Below are 22,542 nucleotides of genomic sequence, written 5' to 3'. Positions count from 1 at the left end.
GTAAATGCATGAACTAACATAAACACTACGGATTTTCAGCATTTATTAATTAACATAAATTTAGATTACTGTTATTGCATTTATACTGTTATTAATTTATACATAAGAAGTTGTGTCATTAATACGGAGCCCCTAAGGTGACATTGGAGTAAAGAAAATCTATTGTTTAGTTTATGTACTCACGTGAAACTTTCATGTGCTCACGCGAAACCTTTATGTGCATATTTTTTTTTTAGTTTTAAAGTTTAGAATTTTTTTTTAGAAAGTTTAGTTTTGCGTGCTCAGGTGAAACGTTTGCGCGCACATGAAAGTTCCATGTGTGCACGCAATAGTTTCACGTGCGCACGCGAAACTAAATGCGGTAGTTTCACGTTCGCACATGAAAGTTTCACGTTCGAACGCAAAATTTTCACGTGCGCACGCGATAGTTTCACGTGAGCACGCGATAGTTTCACGTGAGCACGCGATAGTTTCACGTGAGCACGCGATAGTTTCACGTGAGCACGCGATAGTTTCACGTGAGCACGCGATAGTTTCACGTGAGCACGCGATAGTTTCACGTGAGCACGCGATAGTTTCACGTGCATACGTGAAACCAAACTATTTAATTTTTGCTCCATGTCCCCTTAGGGGCTCAGTACGTTTATACAGGAGCAAAAAAATCAGTTTAGTTTCACGTGCTCATGTAAAACCCTCACGTGGTCACGTGAAACCTTCATGTGCAGAATTTTTTTAAAGTTTAGTTTCTCGTGCTCACGTGAAATTTTTGCGCGCACACGTGAAAATATCTTGTGCGCACGTGAAAGCGAAAGTTTCACGTGCATGAAACTTTTGCGCACGCACGTGAAACCACCGTGATTCGTTTTGAGCGTTCATGTGAAACTTTTGCGTGCGCACGTGAACACGCAAAACTAAACATGGTAGTTTCATGTGTGCGTGCAAAAGTTTCATGTGAGTTTAGTTGATAATACAAAAACAACTGGTAAAGGAAAGAACTAAACTGGTCTTCTTAAACGCACCATAAAGCTTTGCTGTCCCCTATAGATCATTTGAAGTATAGCAGTCTGGACTTGGTTTCTATGCCAAGTTGACTATTATTTTAAATAATGAAAATAAGCTGCTACTTCAATTTCAATAAAACTAGAGCACAATTTATCATATTTTCCTAAAATGTACAAAGCAAAAAACATGACTGTAAACTGGCGTTTATTGTAACACAGAAAATGTACTGTTCTGTCTACTACAGGTGGATATTGTTTTCACATGTCTTTAACATTACCAGATTCATTTAGTCAATTGTTTTCACATATAAATCATTCAGATTTTTAACATCAGGGCATGACGTGAATAAATAGGAGCGTAATTATTAATCTTTAAAAACTCTGTAGTGTGTGGTCACATCTCTTAAAATATATATATTTTTTACCACTGACTTTGGGGTCATGATGAATATTGTGGGTATTGACGCTTATTATTCAAAGTAATAATTCTGCATGAAGATGCTTTTAAGGCCGTTGAAGACCGGCTGATAGTTGTAAATAAGAGCTTTCTCTTCTTCAGTTTGCGATGGAAAGCGATGATGGTTTTTCATTGCTGGAAAAGACAAACCGCAGTTAGCATATATATAGACGTCACGCCCAGAAACTGTTGGCTGAACAGTATTGAAGGTCTGGCTACGTGAGACTAGCATATATATTCAATTCTGTTCAGTAATTTAATTGAAATGTTAATTCTCACAAAACAATACAGAGAGATTCATTTTTTGACTAACCTTCAGAGACGAAGAAGTGTGCGGTGTAGAAAGAGACTTTCATGGCCGTGAGCGTGTGAACCATACCGGGTTTCTCAATCCACTCATATGGACTTTTTTCTGGATGCCACTGTACACCGTAGAATGGATAGCGATACGCTACAAGACATACCACAGATTCAGACAATGTAAGGTTAGGTATAAAACTATGTCAGTGAAATCATTGTGAAAACAAGTGAAAGAGCATCTCAGAGAATGGTAGGGGAGACCATATCAGGGACAGTTGTAACAGGGGACGGTTGTAACACCTTGAATTCCTCCAATCAGAAACAACCTAGAGTGATGACACTCACTGTGCACATGCTCAGTTAGTTTCCCTCCATTATTGCCATAAAGCAGTGCTTCTCAATTATTTTCTGTCACGCCCCCCCTAGGAAGAAGTAAACATTTCGCGCCCCCCCAACTCTCCGCCGTGACAGTAAATAGTATAATTTGTCTATAAAATTACACATCTGCAAAACATTGTATCCTTATTAACATTAAAGAAAACACAAAAAAAGAAATATCAATCAACTAACAACAAAGAATAACTTTATTAACATTGTTTTTTAGTCTGTAACAGAAAAGACTTAAAATGCATCAACTTGCCTGAAATAAAAAAAATCAATCCTTATTTACAGTATATTTTTTGACCATTTAATACTGAAAAATTAAATTAAATATAATCAATAAATAATAATAAAAACATAAGCAGCTTATCAGCGTGTTTGGGGTGTAATGTCTTTAAAAGACGGTGCAAAAAAAAATCACTTCTTGAAAAAGTATTTTTCCCGGGGTTTCGCGCGCCCCCCCTGGTGTCGCTTCGAGCCCCCCCATAAAGGAAGCCACATTTGAATCTTCCTGACGTGGTTGTTATTGAGGAAAAATGTTACTTTTCTTTTTATTTGGATGCTGTTAAAATATCAAATGTCTATGAATTCAAGGAATTATTATTAGAATCACTGTTTTGTAAGCTAAAAATAGAAATGGCTAACAAGTGTCAAACTAGCAGTCAAGCTGGTTGTAACTCTCAATTACAACTGTCCCAGTATCACAAACCAAGTTTCATTTATATTTTAAAAACTAATCAAGCTAAAAAAGCTGCATAGTTTCCCTTTAATGTGCAAATTAAAAGCAAAATGTGCAATGTGCATTGCAAATTAAATGTAAATAATTTTCTTGCATTATAACAGTATTTGTGAAAAAAGGTAATTATTTCTTAAAAACATAAAATGAATAGTCACAATAACATTGACTGATAAATATTATTTTCTATTTTAAGTGTATCATTGATTCAATGTCTATTTTAGACATGTTACAACCATCCCTGTACAAAATAAAATCAGATGCTGAACAAAAATGCATCAAAGCCAATGTTTTAACCAATCTTTGGCATGCCCAAGGTTGTAAAAAGGTTAAAAAAATCCACTCCACAATCACTTTTTATATTGAAAATTGGTCAATTAGTGTGTTTTCCCCCCAAATCAGTGACACCACTTATGAACTTGGCAATTAAAGAGTTAAAATCATGGACATTTTGTAAACATTTGTTAGTTTTGATTAGTACTAAGGGTGATTAACAGATTTATGAAAAATTTTTTTTTACAGACGTTTAATTTAGTGGCCTTTTTGTACACAAACAACCCACAAGGGTTAAGCTTATCAAACTGTATTATGTAACTTTTGAGCAAGTTTTTTTTATTCAAATTCACAAGGCTAAAAGTGCACCTAGTAAAATAACACCCAAATATAAAAAGGTGCCTCTCGCACACTGTGTGATCCACCCTTAAGGCATTACGTGTAACACATTCATACCCTCCATTGTAGAAACGAACTCAGTCTTGCCATCTGAACTGGTGGTTAAGACTCTATAGAAATTCTTCAGTTTGGCATTGCTGTTGTAATTCTGTGAGCACAAAATAAATTTAGACAAATCATGAGTAATAAACAAATTTGTGTTTGTGTTTTGTTCATGATGTGTGAATCAGTTTCACAAAAAAAATTCTGATTGAACTTTATCTTCAGTGAGAAGACGTACCTGTAGTGACAAACTCAAAATATGGAAATTAGATGTCATGTTTTCTTCTTCTAAAGACTGAATGAGATCTTTTGGAAACCTTTTGAACATCCTGCTGTTGTGTGATCCTGCGTTTAATAAAACATGAACCACAAGACTTTAATGAAAATCAAATTAAACAAAACACTACACAAATATCAGGGGGAGGGCATGGGGACAGGTCCCGCTATCTGAGGGTTCCATGAAAAGTAACTAAGTAATGCAATTAGTTACTTTTTTGGGAGTAACTTAATTTTGTAATGTATTACTTTTTAAAGTAACTTTCCCCAACTGTTCATTACTCTATATCATAAAGTGTATTTTCATCCAGTGGTTTTCAAACTGGGGGTCGCGAGATGGTGCCGGGGGGCCCCAGTTTTATGACATTTTATGAAATACATTAATTTATTATGAATTCTGTGTAATTAAACCTAAAAAAATAAGGCTACTAACCAAAAGCACTACTTTTTTGTATAATTGAATGTTTTTTTATTAAAATGTTGAGTTTAAGAACAGTTTTTGTCACAAATTTTCTTTGGGGGGCCGCAAAGGAATGCACCGTACACAAGGGGGGCCGCACGCTGAAAAAGTTTGGGAACCACTGTTTTAATCGACTCCTATATATAGGTGCTGGTCATATATTAGAATATCATCAAAAAGTTGATTTATTTTACTAATTCCATTCAAAAAGTGAATATTGTATATTATATTTATTCATTACACACAGACTGATATATTTTAAATGTTTATTTCTTTTAATTTTGATGATTACAACTGACAACCAAGTAAAATCCCAAATTTAGTATCTCAGAAAATTAGAATATTGTGAAAAGTTCGATTTTGAAGAGAGGCTTCAAAGGCATTTAAATGTCTCTCAGTCTTGTTCTGTAGGCTACACAATCATGGGGAAGACTGCTGACTTGACAGTCCAAAAGATGACCACTGACACCTAGCACAAGGAGGGCAAGACACAAAAGGTCTTTCCAAAAGAGGCTAGCTGTTCACAGAGCTCTGTGTCCAAGCACATAAATAGAGGGGCTAAGGGAAGGAAAAGATGTGGTAGAAAAAAGTGTACAAGCAATAGGGATAACCACACTCTGGAGAGAATTTGGGTTTTGATCCACTTCAAAAATGTAGGGGAGATTCATAAAGAGTGGACTGCAGCTGGAGTCAGTGCTTCAAGAACCATTACGCACAGACATATGCAAGACATGGGTTTCAGCTGTCGCAATCCTTGTGTCAAGCCACTCTTGAACAACAGACAGCACTTCTGGACTACTGCTAAGTGGTCCAAAGTTACAGTATGTTCTCTGATGAAAGTACATTTTTCCTTTGGAAATCAGGATCCAGAGTCTAGAGGAAGTGAGGAGAGGCACACACTCCACGTTGCTTGAGGTCCAGTTAAAGGTATCCAGAGTCGGTGATGGTTTGGGGTGCCATGTCATCTGCTGGTGTTGGTCCACCTTGTTTTCTGAGGTCCAAGGTCAACACAGCCGTATACCAGGAAGTTGTAGAGCACTTCATGCTTCCTGCTGCTGACCAACTTTATGAAGATGCAGATTTCATTGTCCAACAAGACTTGGCACCTACACACAGTGTCAAAGCTACCAGGACCTGGTTTAAGGACCATGGTATCCCTGTTCTTAATTGGCCAGTAAACTCGCCTGACCATAACCCCATTGAAAATTTATGGGATATTGTGAAGAGGAAGATGTGATATGCCAGACCCAACAATGCAGAAGAACTGAAGGCCACTATCAGAGCAACCTGGGCTCTCATAACACATGAGCAGCGCCACAGACCGATCGACTCCATGCCATGCCGCATTGCTGTAGTAATTCACGCAAAAGAGCCCCAACTAAGTATTAAGTGCTTTACATGCTCATACTTTTCATGTTCAAATATTTTAATTATATGACCAGCACCTGTATACTATAACACTAGCTAACAGTCTTGACGTTTAAAGTTTAATTGGTGGCTTGGTTATTCATATTACGACAATATGGCCGCCACCGATGACACAGCGGCACGGCATGTTATCAAACAAAGGATCAAAGCTGATATTAATCAGGTCCTCTTCAAAAATGGCTATTGAGAAATTTTAAGTTTATTGTCCCCCCCTCCCCACTTTCAGATGACAAATATAATAAAGAACAACTACAAGGCTGCTCAAACATTGGGCTAGAACAAGCTTGTTACACATTTTAAATGTTATTTATCTAGTAATTTTAATTGCATAACTGTCTTGAACACACACATCCTTTCAGACAAATAAACAGCAGACAAACAACACCTGGACTGAAGATCAGAGGTAAAGCGACGGCTTTGGTGTCGGTCGGTGTCAGCAGGTTCTTGTTGCTGGTCAGGATTGTGAGCTGCTGAAAACCCTGACAGGTTCCAATGATCGGAAAATAATCTGAAGCATCATTCGCCTGTTGTGTTAAAGTCACAATGAGCATCACTGTATCAGACATTTCTTTTAAATAATACATTTATTTACTTTTATCGCAAGGTCATAGAAAATCTTCGTCGTTCTTGCACACTGGGACTTCTCCATGTTTACGTTCCCACCAGGCAGCGACAACCTACAAGAGCAATAAACACAGATTTTTTTTGAATACTTCAAATTTAGACTTATTCAGTTACTTACACAGTATTATGCAACATTCAGTTGTCGAATAAAACTTTAAAAGGTGTCTTTTTAAAAGAACCGTTTCCATTAACTCACCCGTTTATCGAGTTGAAGAGTTTTACATATTCCTCCTTTGTTTGATTTATGCTGTGAAATACATCATACAACAATGTGTATTATAATTCAAACTATTATTTTTATAATTCATTTATAAGGTTGTGTTTAGCATCATACTGGATTGGCACAACTCTGGCACCAGCTGACTCCAGATGTTTCACAAATGATGCTTGAATATAAGAAGATCCCTGCGCGTTAGGGTCACCCTCCCAGTTTTCCTGGGCCAAAATACCTGAATCATGAAGATGACCAAAAATAAGTTCAAGAAATAGGAAGGCCTATACTGATGGGTGTTTCTCCAATCATAAACATAAATGACATCACATTATGGCAACGCACTTAAAAGCTGTCACTTTATAAATGTATGCAATGTCATACATCTGAAATCATTCTTGCATGTAAAGTGTACCAAAGATAAAAACTTACTTTGTCACGATATAATTTAGTTAAATTTTTTTCAGTCGCTCTGGTAATTCTCAAATCATCCTTGACATTTACAAAACAGTAAGTGCATTTCTCAAAATAATAGCAAAACAACATACATGCAAAAGCCACTCTCTTGCTCAAAATCCTTCATTCATTCCTCAAAAGTAAATATCTGTGTCAGTGAACATCAGTGGCGGCCAGTGACTTCTTTATTCGAGGGTGCATGTTGCGAAGTTCGTCACAACATGTATGTAGCCCGCCATGTGTGTGGTTCGTAATTACAAAATATGTTTGCGCATCGAGTGATCCTGTGTGCATCACGTGTCTTGTCAAAGTAAGTGCCTGTTGCAGACGCGTGTAAAGGGTTTATGATAAAAAAGACGCTCGCTTTGCATAATCTCATGCATAATCAGAGTTTACTGTTCTTGTGAGCGTCTCTTTTACCATTAACGGTTTTGACACGTGTGCAGGCACTTATTTTGACGAAACACGTGATGCACATGGTTTACATGACACTCCAAATATTTTGAATTGCCGTTCCTCGGATGAGCAGTTACCAGCCACCACTGATGTACAATGCAAAAAATGACTTCATTTTTTATCTTGTTTTCAGTAAAAATATCTAAAAATTCTTAAATTAAGACGCTTTTTCTTGATGAGCAGAACGACCCAAGAAAATGGGTCTAGTTTTTGGACCAAAAATATCAAATTTAAGAGATTTTGTGCATAAAACAAGCAAAAAAAGTCTGCCAATGGGGTAAGCTAATTTTTCTTGAATTTAGTGTTTAAGAAAAAGGTTTTTTCGCTTACCCCATTGGCAGATTTTTTTGCTTTATTATGCACAAAATCACTTAAATTTGATAGTTTTGGTCTAAAACGACTTATTTTCTTGGGTCATTTTGCTCATAAAGAAAAAGCTTCTTAATTTAAGAATTTTTAGATATTTTTACTGAAAACAAGATAAAAATACTAAGAATTTTTTTTAAATCATTTTTTGGAGTGTGGGGTGAGAAAAAAGTCTTAATAGATCTTGATTTAAGAATTTTTTGATATTTGTACTGAAAACAAGACAAAAATACTAAGTAAGAAAGTCATTTTTTTGCAGTGTAAAGACTTATGCTATGAACCAATGCTTAAATGTTGTGGGCGGTGAGACTATTCAGAAGAGATGTATTATAAAACATTTTGATCAACATGGCATAAGCAACTGATAATGTAGGAAACGGCAGAGAATTGTACATAATCATTTGCATAGATGTACCAAAGCATTTACAACATCTTCAAAGAAATGAGAAACAAGTGGCACAATAATGTAAAGATTAAACAGGTAGTTGATCTGAGAAATGTACCAAAGCAACTGAGCAAATCTGTAATAGTAGTTAGTTGATAAATTATATATAATTTTAAATTCAGCATGGCACATTGGACAAAATAAGCAAAGTATGAGATTTTACCAATGATGGGTCTGTAGTTCAGGGACATCTTGTGTGGCTGGTTATGTGAGTTTCTGGACTTTGCTGTCCGGTCAATCTGAAGTCAATTTAAAATCCTGGTCCTGAATGTCCAAATGCACCACATGATGCCAAACTTTCCAGTATGACAAAAAGCTGAGGTCAGGAAATAAATTGTTTTTTAATCCTCTTTCAAATGCACATTTTCCAACTCTGTTCCTGGAGTTACACTAGCAGCGCAACAGTTCTGATGGTTTTATACACCCATTTAATGTCTTGGTGCACCCTAATAAATCTTTGAGTTGACACCGTTGATTTGCATTAAAAAGTGGTTTTGAAACATACAAATGGCATGCATAGAGGGGCAGGGGCTGACGGACTTAAGGGCATAAAAACAAATATTATGTCAAATAACAATTAAATATATACATTTCTTTCCTGGTGTTTTTATTCTTTCTTTCCTATATAAAAAATGTTTTAATAACACATCAAATTAAAATAGGGAAGTTACCAAAACTGTACCAAACAAAAAGCGGGAATCAAGTTAATTTTGAGGACTTCATGTTCATGTTATAAACTTTATGTATTTATCACTGTAAAATAATTCTGTAGAAATTGCAGCTGGGTTGCCGGTAATTTACCGTAGATTTACATTTATGTTATTTACTTGCAAGAGTTTGTTTCAAAGTTAAATGAACATTAAACATTTACAAGTCTTTGTCTTTACAGAGTAAAACTAAAAAACAGCATCAAGCAAAACATTCTGGGAACAAAAAGGTTGATGATAATTTCTGGTTCCCAGAATGCTTTGCATGAGGCTGTTATTGTATAGTTTTATTCTGTAAAGATAAAGACTTGTTAATATTGAAAATTTATTTAACTTTGAACAAACTCTAAGTTAAATAACATAAATGTAAATCCACGGCAAATTACCGGCAACCCAGCTGCAATAACATTGTAATTTCTACTGAATTTTTTACAGTGATGTATAACAGTGTTAACAATCATGAAATCGGTAAGTTAACCGATCTATTCACAGTGTTTTAATTCCTTATGTCTTTGATTAAACGTCTCACTTCACCTTCTTTAACTTTTTGTCAAATGCTTAAAAAATAATTAACTTTTGTTTTATTCAACTAGTACTACTGCTGTTGTTTTACAGCAGTCTACCGCAAATTCAAAACATACAGTACAATCACTGTAAATTAAAAGTTAATACCCATAATGCAATGCGTATTACAGTAATGAACTGGAAAAAAAATTATGGTATTTAACTGGGCATTTTGTGGTAAATTAAGTCTAACAGTGTAGGGTGCATCCCAATTCAGGGGCTGCGGCCTTCCAAGGCCATATTTGACCGGGCTGCCACGAAGGCTGTCCCAATTTGAAGGCTCTTTCACATACAAGCCTCCAAATGTGGCCTTTTTTTGTCCTGAAAAGGATCCATAGATGTGTCCTTTACAGCCTTGGCCATCCAAAGATTCAATTCGCGCCAGTGACGTCTGGGTCACAGGATTTTGAAATAAGCATTCAAAACTGTAATTAAATAAGAGTGTATATTTTGCTAATTAAATGTCCTGGTTTTACTATTACAAATGATGTTTTAGTGATGGAAATATTATTGCTGCAATGTTGCGTTTGCATTTTGCTTTTGTATATTTTTAAGGTTGGTGAATTATACATACTGTTTGATAGTTTTATCTGCATCAATGTGTTATATTTTCTAAAATAAAATAAATATCTGATAGATCTGGAAGTGAAGCAAGTCCTCTGTAGGCTAGACCGTCTCATTTCAGGTCGCTCTGTGGACTGTAGAGGCTGCAGCCTTTAAATATCGAGCCTTCCTTTCAAAGTCCAGGGCCTTAAAAGATCCAGACCTTATATTGGGATGCACCCGTAAACACACGGGTGTGGGTTGTTTAAACATTTATGTGTTTTGTTTTACATTTAGATGTAATATTTAGAAATTTTAATTGATAAAAATGAAGTATTGTGATCCCTGGGAATCAAACCTTAAGCGATTTCCAACTGTAGCGATTCCCAGCTTCAGGAAAAACCAAATTATGTAAATAAATATGATACATGGTGAATATTGTCTTAATTTAACATGCACTTTATTTACATAATGAAATATATTTACATGCCTATGACATTTATGTCTTCAATGTTACTGTATGGAGTCTTTCTTGAAGATTGTTGATCTGATCTATCATTTAAGTTTGTAATTTTATTCATTAATTTATTTTTGTACGATTTCTAAGAATTTCATGTGTAACCAATGTGACACCATGGTTCGTCTGGGAGGTTTTCTGCCCCCTATATGTCATTTGAAGTATAGCGGTCTGGATTTGGTTTTCTATGCCAAGTTGACTACTTAATTCCAATAAAACCAGAACACAATTGAACACTTTTCTCCTATTCTTACTTTATTTGTGTTTTTAAAGAGCCACACAGATCCAAAATCGAAACTGACTTGTATTGCAATGTGTCATGTAGCTATCCATCAATGTAAACAATGTGCAAAGTAGTTGAACCAAAAAGTGCACGATTAATAAAGTTATTGGCTTCTAAAGTAGGGAGTCGACTCTGAATCGCTGAAACGAGTCGTTATATGGATTGGATCTACTGCCTGACTTTGTCCACGTCACACAAACGCTTTCACGTCACACAAGATACTAATCCCCGCGGCCGCGGGAGAAACAAAAACTATGGCCTGCACACAGCTAGTAGTGTGTAAACTTCATATCACCAAAGACGACTTTTTCAAGAAGGGATATACTAAACGTTTGGCTGTAAAGATTCAGTGGTTAAAATAAATTTTTAACAGAGGGATTTAGACGTTTGGCAATAAAAGATGGTTCAGTACCCAGTTTATTTGGAACAACATGTGTCTCCTAACCACAACTTGTAAGTATGATTGTAGCTACATACTTGCTTAAATGAGTGTAAAATGTCTATAGTCGTTTTTATTGCTTGGATTATGATGAATGATATCGTTGTTTAAACTCTTAAAATACTGTCAGAGAGTCATATTAGCAAGCGGTTAGCGTAACACATGCTCACTTACGGTTTTGCTATGACCCGGTTAGTTTACATAAATGCTTAAATGAGTGTAAAATTGTTAGTTTCGATCGTCGTTTGTATTGCTTGGATTAATGATGAAGTGAAGGCTACTGAAAGGGGGGGTTTAGGCAGACTGAGTCGTTGAACGGCTTCACACAAATCGTTTGGGGATCTCTGAGAAATGGGGTAATTTTACATTTATTTTTCGAGAAAATTACAGTGTTTTTTGACCTTGCATGCATTTAAACCTGTTGTCCGGGACTTATCAACAGTAATAGGATGCTTAAAATTGCCATCGTACTGGCTCTTTAAAGGGGTCACATGATGAAAATGTCAGCATTGCCACCCTGCAGGCCCGAGCAAAAATGTGTCGTTTTGGGTGTGTTTTTTAAAATGCAAATGAGCGGATGAAGTGCAAACACTGATCACAATGATGGTGGTTTATTGTAATTGAAACTCTATTGTGCTGTCAAGTCCAAAAATGTGTCGTTTTGGGTGTGTTTTTTAAAATGCAAATGAGCTGATGAAGTGCAAACACTGATCACAATGATGGTGGTTTGTTGTAATTCAAACTCAATTGGCTGTCAAGTCCTTCTTCTCTCTCTCTTTCTCTCTGCACTAAACGGCAGTGCAGTGGTTTGAAAGTTCAGATTAAGGAGGCGGTATTATTCTAATAAGATATCCTTATGACATCATAATGAAAGCCAAATTTCAATGACCTGTTTTTGCTCACACCTACAAAGTGGCAATGCTAACATTTTCATCTTATGACCCCTTTAAATCAAATGACCTAAGAAAAAAAGTCTACTTTTTAGACAAAAAAAATTACATTTAGGTGAATTGGTGCATTAAACAAGCAAAAACAAATCTGCCAAGTGGGGAAGAATTTTTTTTTTTTAACTTTTCATGTATTAAGATTTTTTTCTCACCCCATTGCCAGATTTTTTTTGTTTTATGCACAAATGTCCTTCAATTATGTTTTTTTGTCTTAAAACTGGAATTTGTTTTCTTAAGTCATTTTGCTAACAAAATGCATCTTTTTTTTAAAAAAATTGATAATTGTACAAAAACAAGAATTTAAGAAAATGTAAGATTTAAGAAAAAAAATCTTAGTATTTTTGTCTTGTTTTCAGTAAAAATATCAAAAAAATCTTAAGTTAAGATGCTTTTTCTTGATGAGCAAAATGACCCAAGAAAATAAGTCTAGTTTCTAGACCAAAAATATCAAATTTAAGTAATTTTGTGCATAAAACAAGCAATAAAATCTGCCAATGGGGTAAGCAAATTCTTGAATTTAGAAGGAGATGGAAAAAAGTATATTTTCAAAAAAAGTGTAGTGTCCATTTAAACACATAATATATTTTATTAGGCATATTTGAAAAGTACATTTATTTTACAAATTCCACCTGTCCAAAAAAGTTTAGTTGATAATACAAAAACTTCTGGTAAAGGAAAGAACTAAACTGGTCTTCTTAAATGCACCATAAAGCTTTGCTGTCCCCTATAGATCATTTGAAGTATAGCAGTCTGGACTTGGTTTTCTATGCCAAGTTGACTATTATTTTAAATAATGAAAATAAGCTGCTACTTTAATTTCAGTAAAACCACAGCACAATTTAACATATTTTTCCTAAATTGTACAAAGCAACAGAACATGACTGTAAATTGGTGTTTATTGAATGTACTGTTCTGTCTATATATATATATATATATATATATATATATATATATATATATATATATATATATATATATATATACTACAGGTGTATATATATACCAGATTCATTTAGTCAAGACAATTGTTGTCACATATAAATCATACAGATTTTTAACATCAGGACATGACGTGAATAAATAGGTGCGTAATTATTAATCTTTAAAAACCCCAGTGTGTGGTCACATCTCTTAATATATATTTTTTAAAACATAATAAAAAACACTGACTTTGTGGTCATGATGAATACTGTGGGTATTGACGCTTATCATTCAAAGTAGTAATTCTGCATGAAGACGCTGTTAAGGCCGCTAAAGACCGGCTGATAGTTGTAAATAAGAGCTTTCTCTTCTTCAATTTGCGAAGGAAAGCAATGATGGTTTTTCATTGCTGGAAAAGACAAGCTGCAGTTAGCATAAATACTCAATTCTGTTCAGTAATTTAATTGAAATGTTAATTCTCATATCACAAAACAATACAGATTCATTTCTTTGACCAACCTTCAGAGACGAAGAAGTGTGCGGTGTAGAAAGCGGCTTTGATGGCCGAGGGCGTGTGAATCAAACCGGCTTTCTCAATCCACTCAAATGGACTTTTCTCTGGATGCCACTGTACACCGTAGAATGGATAGCAATACGCTACAAGATATAACACAGATTCAGACAAATGCAGTAAGATTAGGTAAAAAAATATTTGTGAGTGAAATCAAGTGGAAGGGCATCAGGGGACGGTTGTAACACCTTGAATTCATTTACATTTTAGAGTGTGACAGGTGAACGTTCAGCATTTGGTCCTAAGGCAGTTAATTTATCTTGTTGACAAATGTATAATTGTTGTGCATTGTGGGAAAATTGGTAAAACTACTTTAAAAAATGATCTTAGACAACCTTGAAGTGGCATAAGTTATTCTAAATAACAGTAAATTGAGATGTGGTGGAAATGACATTTGTTTCTTACAGACCTTAATTGTTTAAACTTATCAAACTGTATTATGTAACTTTTGAGCAAGTTTTTTTATTCAAATTCACAATGCTAAAAGTGCCCCTAGTTGAAGAAACGCCCAATTATAAAAAGGTGCCTCTTATTGCCACAAATGCGTACTGTGTGATCCACCCTTAACCCAGCTAACAGAAAAAAGTTCTAAGAACGTTCCCTGAAAGTTCTTTACGTTCCCAAAAACGTTCTGCCAACGTTAAAAGTGTCCAGTTTTCTTGACGTTCTAAGAACGTTTTTGTGTTGTCTCAACGTTAGAGGAATGTTACATTTGACCATTTTTAAACGTTATGACAATGTCATGTTTTAATGTTCACACAATGTTTAAAACAACAACTGTTTATTATATTGACTTGTTTAATTGTTATGTAAATGATAGAGAAACATTGCATTTTATTATATTTATTTTTTATATTTATATTATTTTATTATATTTATTATATATTATATATTTATTATATATTATATATCTATTATATATCTATTATATATAAGTTTAGATGTTGATGTTTCGTTTCATTTTAAGTCACCATTATTGTGATTAGTGTTCGTTTTAGTTGGGCTCTTGAGCCTTGTCTTTTGCTTGCTAGTTTTTTCCCTGGTTGTATCAACTTTTTGTCAATACACCACATTTGTTCTGGTTGTATTAACTTTTTGTTAATACACCACATTTGTTATGAACATGTTAAGTTAGTAGTGTAATTCTGTGGTGTGGTGGTTGGTACATAATGGTAAAAAATCATCCCTAATTCATTTACTAATCAAAAGTGTACTTTCTGTCAACAATGCAAACGAGATCCAGCACTTCCACAGCAGTTTGTCATTAAGGAGTTTTAGAAACTTTGGACAAAAAATATATGCTGTATAACTGGGATGCACAAACATCAAGAATCAGACTATGAATCTCAATCATGGTGACAATTAAATGAAAAACTTCATGCTGCAATGCATGCTGGGTATTAACAAATTACAAATCTCATTCAGGACTCCCAGCATGCACTGCAGCATGGATAAATAATGATTTTTTTTCCAATTTTCTTTGTCACCATGGTTGAGATTCATAGTCTGATTCTTGATGTGTGTGCATCCCAATTATACAGCAGATATTTTTTGTCCAAAGTTTCTTAAACTCCTTAATGACAAACTGCTGTGAAAGTGCTGGATCTCATTTACATTATTGACAGAAAATAAACTTTAATTAATTAGGGATGATTTTGTTCCTTTATGTACCAACCACCACACCACAGAATTACACTACTAACTTAACATGTTCATAACAAATGTGGTGTATTAACAAAAAGTTAACACAACCAGGAAAAAACTAGCAAGCAAAAGACAAGGCTCAAGAGCCCAACTAAAACGAACACTAATCACAATAATGGTGACTTAAAATGAAACAAAACATCAACATCTAAACTTATATTTAAGCAATAAGGTACGAGAGGCTGTGCTGTATCGTGAATAAGTAACGGCTGAAGGGCGTTGTTAGGCACGACGCGAAGCGGAGTGCCTGCAACCCCTTCGGCCGTTGCTTGTTCGCGATGCAGCACTTGCCTCGAGTACCTTATTGCTTTTATAAAACGGTTACCACACAATATTAAAGTAAAAAAATATTAGCGCAACTTTCATGAAGTTAAATCAATAAAAGCATTCCTTCCGCTAGAAAAAATAGTCCCTGAATGCAAACAACAACATGAAAGCTCAAATAAAAACAACAAACTGCTCTCAGACTTTGTCTCATTATATGTTTATGTGTTGCTAAGGGTGTTGCTAAGGGCGCAGTGATATTAAATAGAACCGTTGGGTGAAGCGGTCATAGCAGTGTTTTATTGTGAATAAAGCACACCTATTGACCAATCAGAATCAAGGATTGGAACTAACCGTTTTATAAATAATAGATATATAATATATAGTAAATATATAATATATAATAAATATAATAAAATAATATAAATATAAAAAATAAATATAATAAAATGCAATGTTTCTCTATCATTTACATAACAATTAAACAAGTCAATATAATAAACAGTTGTTGTTTTAAACATTGTGTGAACATTAAAACATGAAATTGTCATAACGTTTAAAAATGGTAAAATGTAACATTCCGCTAACGTTGAGACAACACAAAAACGTTCTTAGAACGTCAAGAAAACTGGACACTTTTAACGTTGGCAGAACGTTTTTGGGAACGTAAAGAACTTTCAGGGAACGTTCTTAGAACTTTTTTCTGTTAGCTGGGAAGGCATTAGGTGTGACACATGCATACCCTCCATTGTAGAAACGAACTCCGTCTTGCCGTCTGTGTTGGTGGTTAAGACTCTATAGAAATGCTTCAGTTTGGCATTGCTGTTGTAATTCTGTGAACACAAAATAAATTTAGAACAAATTTAAACAAATTTGTGTTGGTGCCAGTTTCACTAAAGAAATTCTGATTGAACTTTATCTTTCGTGAGAAGTCGTACCTGTAGTGACAAACTCAAAATATGGAAATTAGATGTGATGTTTTCTTCTGCTAAAGACTGAATGAGATCTTTTGGAAACCTTTTGAACATCCTGCTGTTGTGTGATCCTGCATTTAATAAAACATGAGCCACAAGACTTTAATGAAGATCAAATTGTTGTTTTTCTTTACCAGTGTTGGGGGTAACGCATTACAAGTAACTTGCATTATGTAGTAATATTCTGAAGTAATGAGTAAAATAACGCATTACTTTTTAAAGTACACATAAATATTTGAGTTACTTTTTAAAAAAAGTAATGCAAGTTACTTTTTTAGTTTAATTAATTCGATAAATAAATGATGTGAATTAAACTAAACGTAGTCACATTATGCACTCGATGCGTACACGCCTGTGTGGGAACAATTTGAGTCAGAAACTGAGATAGCAGGCCAGAGCTCGACATTTTTGTGATGAAATGTGTAATTTTTGAATGCAGAACTTTTCAGTCAAAAAACACCTGCAAGGCCTGAAAGAGATCAAGCCTCAACCAAGAAAAAGTTACGCAAAAGTAACCAAAAGGTAACGTAAGCATTACTTTCCATGAAAAATAACCAAGTAACGCAATTTGTTACTTTTTTGGGAGTAACTTAATTTTGTAATGCATTACTTTAAAAAGTAACTTTCCCCAACACTGTTCATTACTCTATTCGCAAAGTGTATTTTAACTCCCTCTATATATAGGTGCTGGTCATATATTAGAATACAGGGCCGGAGTGGGACTCATTTTCAGCCCTGGGGTTTCATGCCTTAGACCGGCCCACTTTAGTTCACGACTGACTATTAAAATAATATCTTTAAACCCTCAGTAGTATAGGTCTGCAGTAGTGCACTGTTCTCTGCAGCCTTGCAATTCACTGTATTTTTCAAATATATAATTTCATATTCCGTGCAAATGCAATTATAATTTTTGCCATAATCATGCAGCCCTGCCATAAGACCATAATATTACTAAAGTAAACTTATTCAAAAACTAAAGGAAACAAATGTGTTTGTGTTTTCCTCTATATTTATATTTCTAAAAAATGGTGAGTCTTGAGATTAACTGTTGGGTTGATAACGTTTGGAAACCCCTGATATACAATACACAAGCAAGATTTATCAAGTATGCATTGGAAACAAATGGAAAAAAAGTCTTTTAGTACTTAGATCATGTCTATTGCTAAATAACGTAGGCTAAGGTAGGCCTACATTGTGTTAAAAAAAGAAAACATCATGGATATACTTTTGAAACTACTTTTTTTAAATAAACTAATGCGTTTTGCATCAAATAGATTTTTGTTCCTCTTGCAATAAACGATGAATAATGACTATTCATAGAGAATTCATCTATGACTTGGATAAAAAATATGTTTTGTAAATTCTTTTCCTTTTAGAGGCCAGCCTGTTTGTATTAAGACGCGCTCAAGTTTATTTAAAATATAATAGACGCGCGGGCGGCAAGCTCACTCACAAGACGCGCTCAAGTTTATTTAAAATATAGACGCGCGGCCGGCAAGCGCACTCAATATAGACACGTCTGAAACAAAACTCGTGTTCAAATAAGCGCTTTGAAAACCAGAAGACAGCGGCACGTCCTGCGTTTCCCATGCGTTTTAGATATCAATGAACCCTAACGCAAGAATTCTTCCAATAAGTGGTCGGGAGTCGAGACTGTGTTGGGAGTCGGGACACAATCAACTTGTGCGTAAAGCGGCGGGGACATCTCTCACCCGCAAATACGCTTCATCCCGGTGGCATGACAACACCGGCCCTCGTGGCCAAAAAAAACAGACCGGCCCACCGGGAATCCTCCCGGTTCTCCATATGGCCAATCCGGGCCTGTTAGAATATCATCAAAAAGTTGATTTATTTGACTAATTCCATTCAAAAAGTTAAACTTGTATATTATAGTCATTCATTACCCACAGACTTCTATATTTTCATGATTACAACTGAAAATTAAGGAAAATCCCAAATTCAGTATTTCAAAAAATTTGAATATTGTGAAAAGGTTTAATTTTGAAGAGACCTGGTGCCAGACTCTAATCAGCTAATTATCTCAAAACGCCTGCTAAGACCTTTAAATGGTCTCTCAGTCTAGTTATGTAGGCTAAACTGTCATGACTTGACAGTTGTCCAAAAGACGACCATTGAAACCTTGCAGAAGGAAGAGACACAAAATTTCATTGCAAAAGAGGCTGGCTGTTTCATAGAGCTTTATGTCCAAGCACATTAATAGAGAAGTGAAGGTAAGGAAACAATGTGGTAGAAAAAAGTGTACAAGCAATAGGGATAACCACACCCTGGAGAGGATTGTGGAACAAATTCAGCACCTGACCAGCACCTGTATACTATAACACTAGCTAAAAGTCATTACATTTAAAGTTTAATTGGTGGCTTGGTTATTAATTTTACGACAATATGGCCGCCACCGATGACACAGTGGCCAGCATGTTATCAAACAAAGTATCAAACCTGATATTAATCAGGTCCTCTTCAAAAATGGCTATTGAGAACTTTTAAGTTTATTGTCCCCCCACTGGCATATGAAAAATATAATAAAGAACAAAAGGCAGTCAAAAATTGGGCTAAAACAAGCTTGTAGCCACATTTTAAATGTCATTTATCTGGTAATTTTCATTACGTAACTGTTTTAAACACACACATCCTTTCAAACAAATAAACAGCAGACAAACAACACCTGGAGTGAAGATCAGAGGTAAAGCGACGGCTTTGGTGTCGGTCACTGTCAGCAGGTTCTTGTTGCTGGTCAGGATTGTGAGCTGCTGCAAACCCTGACAGGTTCCCCAGATCGGAAAATAATCTGAAGCATCATTCGCCTGTTGTGTTAAAGTTACAATAAGCATCACTGTATCAGACATTCAGACATTTCTTTCACATAATACATTTATTTACTTTTATTGCAAGGTCATAGAAAATCTTTGCAGTTCTTGCACACTGGGACTTCTCCATGTCTACGTTCCCACCAGGCAGAAACAAACTATAAGAGCAGTATAAACACAGAAAAAAGTGAAATACTTCAGATTTAGACTTATTCAGTTACTAACACAGTATTATGCAACAGTCTGTTGTCTAATAAAACTTTAAAGGTGTCTTTTGGTAACCGTGATCTAAAAGGACCGTTTCCATTAACTCACCCGTTTATCGAGTTGAAGAGTTTTACATATTCCTCCTTTGTTTGATTTAAGCTGTGAAACACATCATACAACAATGTTTATTATAATTAAAATGATTTTTTGTTAGAATTAATTTATAAGGTTGCATCTTACTGGATTGGCACAACTCTGGCACCGGCTGACTCCAGATGTTTCACATATGTTGCTTGAATATAAGAAGATCCCTGCGCGTGAGGGTCACCCTCCCAGTTTTCTTGGGCTAAAATACCTGAATCATTAAGATGGCCAAAATTAAGTTTAAGAAATAAATAGGAAGCCTATACTGATTTTTACATGACGCAACAAACAAATATTCTGAATCGGCGCCACTGATGTACACTGCAAAAAATGACTTCAGATTTTTATACAAATATTTAAAATTAAATTAAATTAAGGTGTATTTACTTAATGAGAAAAAATGACCAAAGGAAATAAGTCTAGTTTTTAGACAAAAAATACAATTTAAGTGAATTTGTGCTTTAAACAAGCAAAAAAAAATATCTGCCAATGGAGTGAGAAAAAAATCTTAATTTAACAATGTTTAGATATTTGTACTGAAAACAAGACAAAAATACTAATTAAAAAAGTCGTTTTTGCAGTGTAAAGACTTTTATTATATATATATATAATATATAATTTTGAATTCAGCATTGCTTTTTTTAATTAGCATGGCACATTGAACAAAATAAGCAAAGTATGAGATTTTACCAATGATGGGTCTGTAGTTCAGGGACATCTTGTGTGGCTGGTAATGTGAGTTTCTGGACTTTGCTGTCCGGTCAATCCGATGTAAATTTAAAATCCTGGTCCTGAATGTCCAAATGCACCACACGATGGCCAGTAAGACAGTAAGTACACAAGCAGAAATTTGCCAGTATGACAAAAAAGCTGAGGTCAGGAAATAAATTGTATTTTCAAATGCACATTTTCCAACTCTGTTCCTGGAGTAGCAGCGCAACAGTTTTGATGGTTTTATACGCAAATTTAATGTCTTGGTGTACCCTTTGATTTGCATTAAAAAGTGTTTTTGAAACATTCAAATAGCATGCCCAGACCTCCTCAGGGGCTGACAGACTAAAAGGGCATAAAAATAATTATTATGTCAAATAACATTCAAATGTAGTTATTTCTCTCCTGGTGTTTTTTTATTCTTTCTGTCCTTTGCATTATATAAAAAACATTGTAACACACTCATAACACATCAAACTAAAATAGGGGACGGTAGGAAAAAATGATTTAATTTACCAAACTAAACAGCGAGAATCAAGTTAATTTTGAGGACTTTATGTTCATGCTGTATTTATTATATGTATAACAGTGTTAGCAATCATGAAATCGGTAAGTTCACCGATCTATTCACAGTATTTTAATTTCTTATTTCTCTGATTAAACGTCTCACTTCACCTTCTTTGACTTTGTGTTAAATGCCTTTCTACAAAAAGAAACATTTCAATAAGCTTAACCATTTGAAATAATTTTTCATAGCTAAACGAATAATAAGAAAATAGAAAAAATGAGGCACTCCTTCTACACCGCTATGTTCCCTACTGGAAAATCCAGCAAAGACCAGCATAAGCTGGTGAGCTGGTTTTAGCTGGTCTCTTAGCTTGGTTTTAGCTGGTATTGCTGGTGTAGCAAGCTGGTCTAGCTGTGTTTTGGTCACTTTTTAAGCTGGTCTAGGTGGACTTAGCTGGTCATGACCAGCAGCTTGACCAGCTTTGCCATGCTGGAAGGACCAGCTTAGACCAGTTACCACCACCATAAACCAGCTAAAACCATCTACCAGCTTATGCTGGTCTTTGCAGGATTTTTCAGTAGGGTTAACTAAGCACACCATCAAACCTTAAATGATTTCCAACTGTGATTCCCAGCTTCAGGAAAAAAACACATTTTGCATGTTTTTGCCTTGTGCTATGTAAATAAAATATGCAAATAAAGATGGTACATAGTGAATATTGTCTTAATTTAACATGCAATTTATTTACTTAATTATATTTACATGCCTACAAATGTGTCCCTTAAATGTATGTCTTCAGTGTTACTTGTATGAAGTCTTTATAGGAGATTGTTGATCTGATCTCTCATTTATTTAAGTAATTAAAATAATTGTATTCATTAATTTATTTTTGTACAATTTCTAAGAATTTCATGTGTCACCAATGTGATACTATGGTTCGTCTGGGAGGTTTTCTGCCCCCTATATATCATTTGAGCGGTCTGGATTTTCTATGCCAAGTTGACTTCTTAAGTTCAATAAAACCACAATTGAACACTTTTTTTCCTATTCTTAGTTTATTTGTGTTTTTAATTGTTGTTGTCCATCTGAGGGTAAGTCAAGAGCAAGTAAGTACACTAGCAGCCTATACACTCCGCTTCACGTCGTGCCGCATTACCACCTTGGTGTGCATTATTTTCTTATAATTCAATGCCCCGTCGTCAATTATTCCTTACATAAATGGCAATAAAAATATATCTGCCTTTAGATTTGGACAAAATATGCACGGATGCATTTAGTCAGGACAATTCTAGTAGTTTTCACATATAAATCATGCAGAAATGTAACATTAGGACATAACGTAAATAAATAGCAGCGTGCTTATTAATCTTTTTAAAGCCCAGTAGGTTTTGTAAGACAAATA

At 34.9% G+C, this 22,542-nt stretch overlaps 2 protein-coding genes across 4 annotated transcripts; both read right to left on the bottom strand.

The window, feature by feature from the left end:
* Positions 1–1,306: 1,306 nt before the first annotated feature.
* On the bottom strand, positions 1,307–21,584 carry LOC129453125 (gamma-glutamyl hydrolase). 2 transcript variants are annotated; one of them, XR_012365654.1, is made up of 10 exons: positions 20,612–21,584; positions 20,018–20,132; positions 19,886–19,936; positions 19,644–19,728; positions 19,429–19,567; positions 16,710–16,816; positions 16,514–16,604; positions 13,752–13,889; positions 13,422–13,641; positions 1,307–1,380 (listed from the first exon to the last, which is right to left on the bottom strand). XR_012365654.1 is itself a non-coding variant. In XM_055217186.2 (9 exons), the coding sequence occupies exons 1-9, from the start codon at positions 20,937–20,939 to the stop codon at positions 13,520–13,522; spliced, it is 1,176 nt and encodes a 391-aa protein (XP_055073161.2). In that variant the 5' UTR covers positions 20,940–21,584; the 3' UTR covers positions 13,281–13,519. The 2 variants fall into 2 exon arrangements, 1 of the variants encoding a protein (XP_055073161.2); XM_055217186.2 differs by lacking the exon at positions 1,307–1,380 and having other exon boundaries at positions 13,281–13,641.
* LOC129453718 (gamma-glutamyl hydrolase) lies at positions 1,365–8,996 on the bottom strand. Of its 2 annotated transcripts, none has more exons than XM_055218060.2 (9): positions 8,475–8,996; positions 6,712–6,826; positions 6,574–6,624; positions 6,346–6,430; positions 6,139–6,232; positions 3,828–3,934; positions 3,605–3,695; positions 1,772–1,909; positions 1,365–1,593 (listed from the first exon to the last, which is right to left on the bottom strand). In XM_055218060.2, exons 1-9 carry the CDS (start codon positions 8,500–8,502, stop codon positions 1,472–1,474), a joined length of 831 nt encoding a protein of 276 aa, XP_055074035.2. In that variant the 5' UTR covers positions 8,503–8,996; the 3' UTR covers positions 1,365–1,471. The 2 variants fall into 2 exon arrangements, with proteins under 2 accessions (XP_055074035.2, XP_055074034.2); XM_055218059.2 differs by having other exon boundaries at positions 6,139–6,277; positions 8,475–8,969.
* Positions 21,585–22,542: the final 958 nt, after the last annotated feature.

This window comes from Misgurnus anguillicaudatus, chromosome 23 (assembly GCF_027580225.2).
Source record: "Misgurnus anguillicaudatus chromosome 23, ASM2758022v2, whole genome shotgun sequence".
Taxonomy (NCBI): Eukaryota; Metazoa; Chordata; class Actinopteri; order Cypriniformes; family Cobitidae; genus Misgurnus; species Misgurnus anguillicaudatus.
The sequence above is the reverse complement of the archived record's forward strand: the minus strand, read 5'-3'. Positions and strand labels throughout refer to the sequence as shown.

Bases quoted from the DNA above. Each gene is read 5' to 3' on its own strand.
- LOC129453718 (XM_055218059.2), bottom strand. From the start codon at position 8,502: ATGTCCCTGAACTACAGACCCATCATTG. The intron at 6,625-6,711 runs GTATGATGCTAA...TGTATTTCACAG, and splicing joins GCCAGAGTTGTGCCAATCCA to CATAAATCAAACAAAGGAGG. The intron at 1,910-3,604 runs GTATGAATGTGT...TATGTCTTGTAG, and splicing joins GTTCGTTTCTACAATGGAGG to CGTATCGCTATCCATTCTAC.
- LOC129453125 (XM_055217186.2), bottom strand. From the start codon at position 20,939: ATGTTTCAAAAACACTTTTTAATGCAAATCAAAGGGTACACCAAGACA. The intron at 19,568-19,643 runs GTAAATAAATGT...TTAACACAACAG, and splicing joins TCTATGACCTTGCAATAAAA to GCGAATGATGCTTCAGATTA. The intron at 13,890-16,513 runs GTATGCATGTGT...TATATCTTGTAG, and splicing joins GTTCGTTTCTACAATGGAGG to CGTATTGCTATCCATTCTAC.